At 34.8% G+C, this 2193-nt stretch overlaps 1 protein-coding gene across 1 annotated transcript; it reads right to left on the bottom strand.

Annotated features, from left to right (window-relative positions):
- Window positions 1-246: 246 nt before the first annotated feature.
- On the bottom strand, window positions 247-839 carry LOC123684721 (phospholipid hydroperoxide glutathione peroxidase-like). Its single transcript, XM_045624103.1, has one exon. The coding sequence runs from the start codon at window positions 823-825 to the stop codon at window positions 322-324; it is 504 nt and encodes a 167-aa protein (XP_045480059.1). The 5' UTR covers window positions 826-839; the 3' UTR covers window positions 247-321.
- Between the last annotated feature and the right edge of the window lie 1354 nt (window positions 840-2193).

Below are 2193 nucleotides of genomic sequence, written 5' to 3'. Positions count from 1 at the left end.
TAACATCTCTGAAATTTATAAAAAAAAGTTTGTGGCCACTTAACCCCAATTATCTCTTAAAACAGATATTTAATATGAATGAAAGCTATTGATTGAATCGAGTTGTGAATAGAAAACGATAACAACCAATATTACCTAGGAAGGAAACCAATAGTCGCGAATGTATTCGAATTAACCTGTATGCGATTTTTCCTCTTCAAATTGGGGGTATCAAAAGGTTAGTATTATGGAAAAATCTAATGAAAAACACTCAATTTTTAATGGTACAATTTCTATGAAATTTTTACTACATTGATATGATATGATATGAAACCACACAATTTACCAATACTTCTTCAACGTATCAATCAACTCGTTAGGACTAGTGTTAGGACCAAACCTCTCAACGGGTTTTCCCTTCCTATCAATAATAAACTTCGTGAAGTTCCATTTGATGAAATTTCCGAATATCCCTTCTTGATGCAACTTCAAATACTTCCACAAAGGTGAGCCATCGCTCCCATTGACGTGTATCTTCTCGAACACATCGAACGGCAAGTTGTGCATCTTAACGTATTGCTTGATGCTGGAGCTATCCCCTGGCTCAGTCCTTGCGAATTGATTGCAGGGAAAAGCAAGAATCCTTAAGCCCTTGCTTTCAGCATAATTCTTGTGGAGTTGCTTGAGCTCCTCGAAGTTAGTTTTGGTAAGTCCGCATTCTGAAGCGATGTTTACTATGATGCAGACATTACCTTCATATTTCTCTAAACATACTGGTTCACCATCCAGATCATTTACTGTGAAATAATAAATGGATTTTGCTTCCTTATAATCGATACCTGACATTGTGTGCTGGTGTGTTGAAATTCGAAGGAATACTGATGATAAAATCGACTGAGAAAATAGGAAGAGTATTAGGTAGGAGCTGCATATAATTTCTTCATCTATTATTCACTGATTAACTTCTGAAAAATTGATGAGATTCTTGTCTGAAATCGATAAGTTATTGCGAAGTAGAAATGTAAACCTACCAAATAATAGCTTGTTGTATTTTGAAATGAACCTGAATGCGTCCCTGGACACCACAACGCTGGATATAAGCGCAATTGGCTCATAACGAGCACTCAAAAACTTCTTCTGACTTCACTTTTCCCAATTTTTTTCTGCTTGAATATTATAACTCTCAAAAATAAAGAAAGTTCAGGTATAGATAATATTATATCCATTAATGTGATGACAATTATTGGATATCTTATTGCTGATCATTTCGCCCATCTCATTAATGTTTCGGTTTATAGGGAGAAATTTCATACTTTTTTAAAAATGGCTTCGGTAATATCTGTTCATGAAAAAGAAGATCATCATAATATAGATAATTACCACCCCATTTCAATTTCAAACGTTTTTCCAAAGTGTCTGAGAAAAGTGCGTATGGCCGGATGATTTCTTTTTTGTCTCGTTTTAAGATAGTAACAGACAGCCAACATGATTTCAGAAAAGGTGGGTCCACGCAAACAGCTGCTTTTTCATTTGAAAACTTCATTTATAAACAATTAGACGAGTGGCTTTTCGTTGCAGGCCTCTTTTTCGATTAATCACGTGCTTTCGATATTCTCTTATATAAGTTCATTGAGAGTAAGCTTTATAATTTAGGTGTTCGTGGTGTATTTCTTGGGTGGGTGACTAGTTTCATTACAAATCGTAATATGACTGTTAGAATGGGTGATCTTTCGTCCCCTACATGTAAAATCAATTTAGGAGTTCCTCAAGGCTCTGTGCTGGGACCGCTCCTATGTCTTGCTTATAAACGATCTACCACGATATATTGATCCAGGTATGCTGATGACACGTTAGTATAGGATCCCGATATAGAACGACCTTCACCGAGATGCTTATTTGATAAAACGTATTTTATATTTAATTTAACATGTCAATGAATATATCACATATGGGTTGCCTAACAAATTTTAGTCCAGAGTAGGTTTAATTAATAATTAAAAAAAATTTTTTTTTCGAACATTTCACCGGTTTGCTTATTAGATGAATTCTATACCAATCGAAAGTATGAAGCCCATAGAATGTGCAAACGTTAGGTTGCCTATTTTTTTTCCGGTCACAACTCTCGGTTGCCAGGTATAAACAGGTCAATCTATACTAGCATTTTGCAACGGTCTGACTATTTAATCAAAATCAATATGATTAAAGATTATTTCA

Source organism: Harmonia axyridis, chromosome 7, assembly GCF_914767665.1.
Source record: "Harmonia axyridis chromosome 7, icHarAxyr1.1, whole genome shotgun sequence".
NCBI lineage: Eukaryota > Metazoa > Arthropoda > Insecta > Coleoptera > Coccinellidae > Harmonia > Harmonia axyridis.
This window is presented reverse-complemented; position numbering and strand designations above follow the sequence as displayed.

What these genes read in the sequence shown, in the direction of transcription:
- LOC123684721 (XM_045624103.1), bottom strand. Translation starts at nt 825, where the DNA reads ATGTCAGGTATCGATTATAAGGAAGCAAAATCCATTTATTATTTCACA.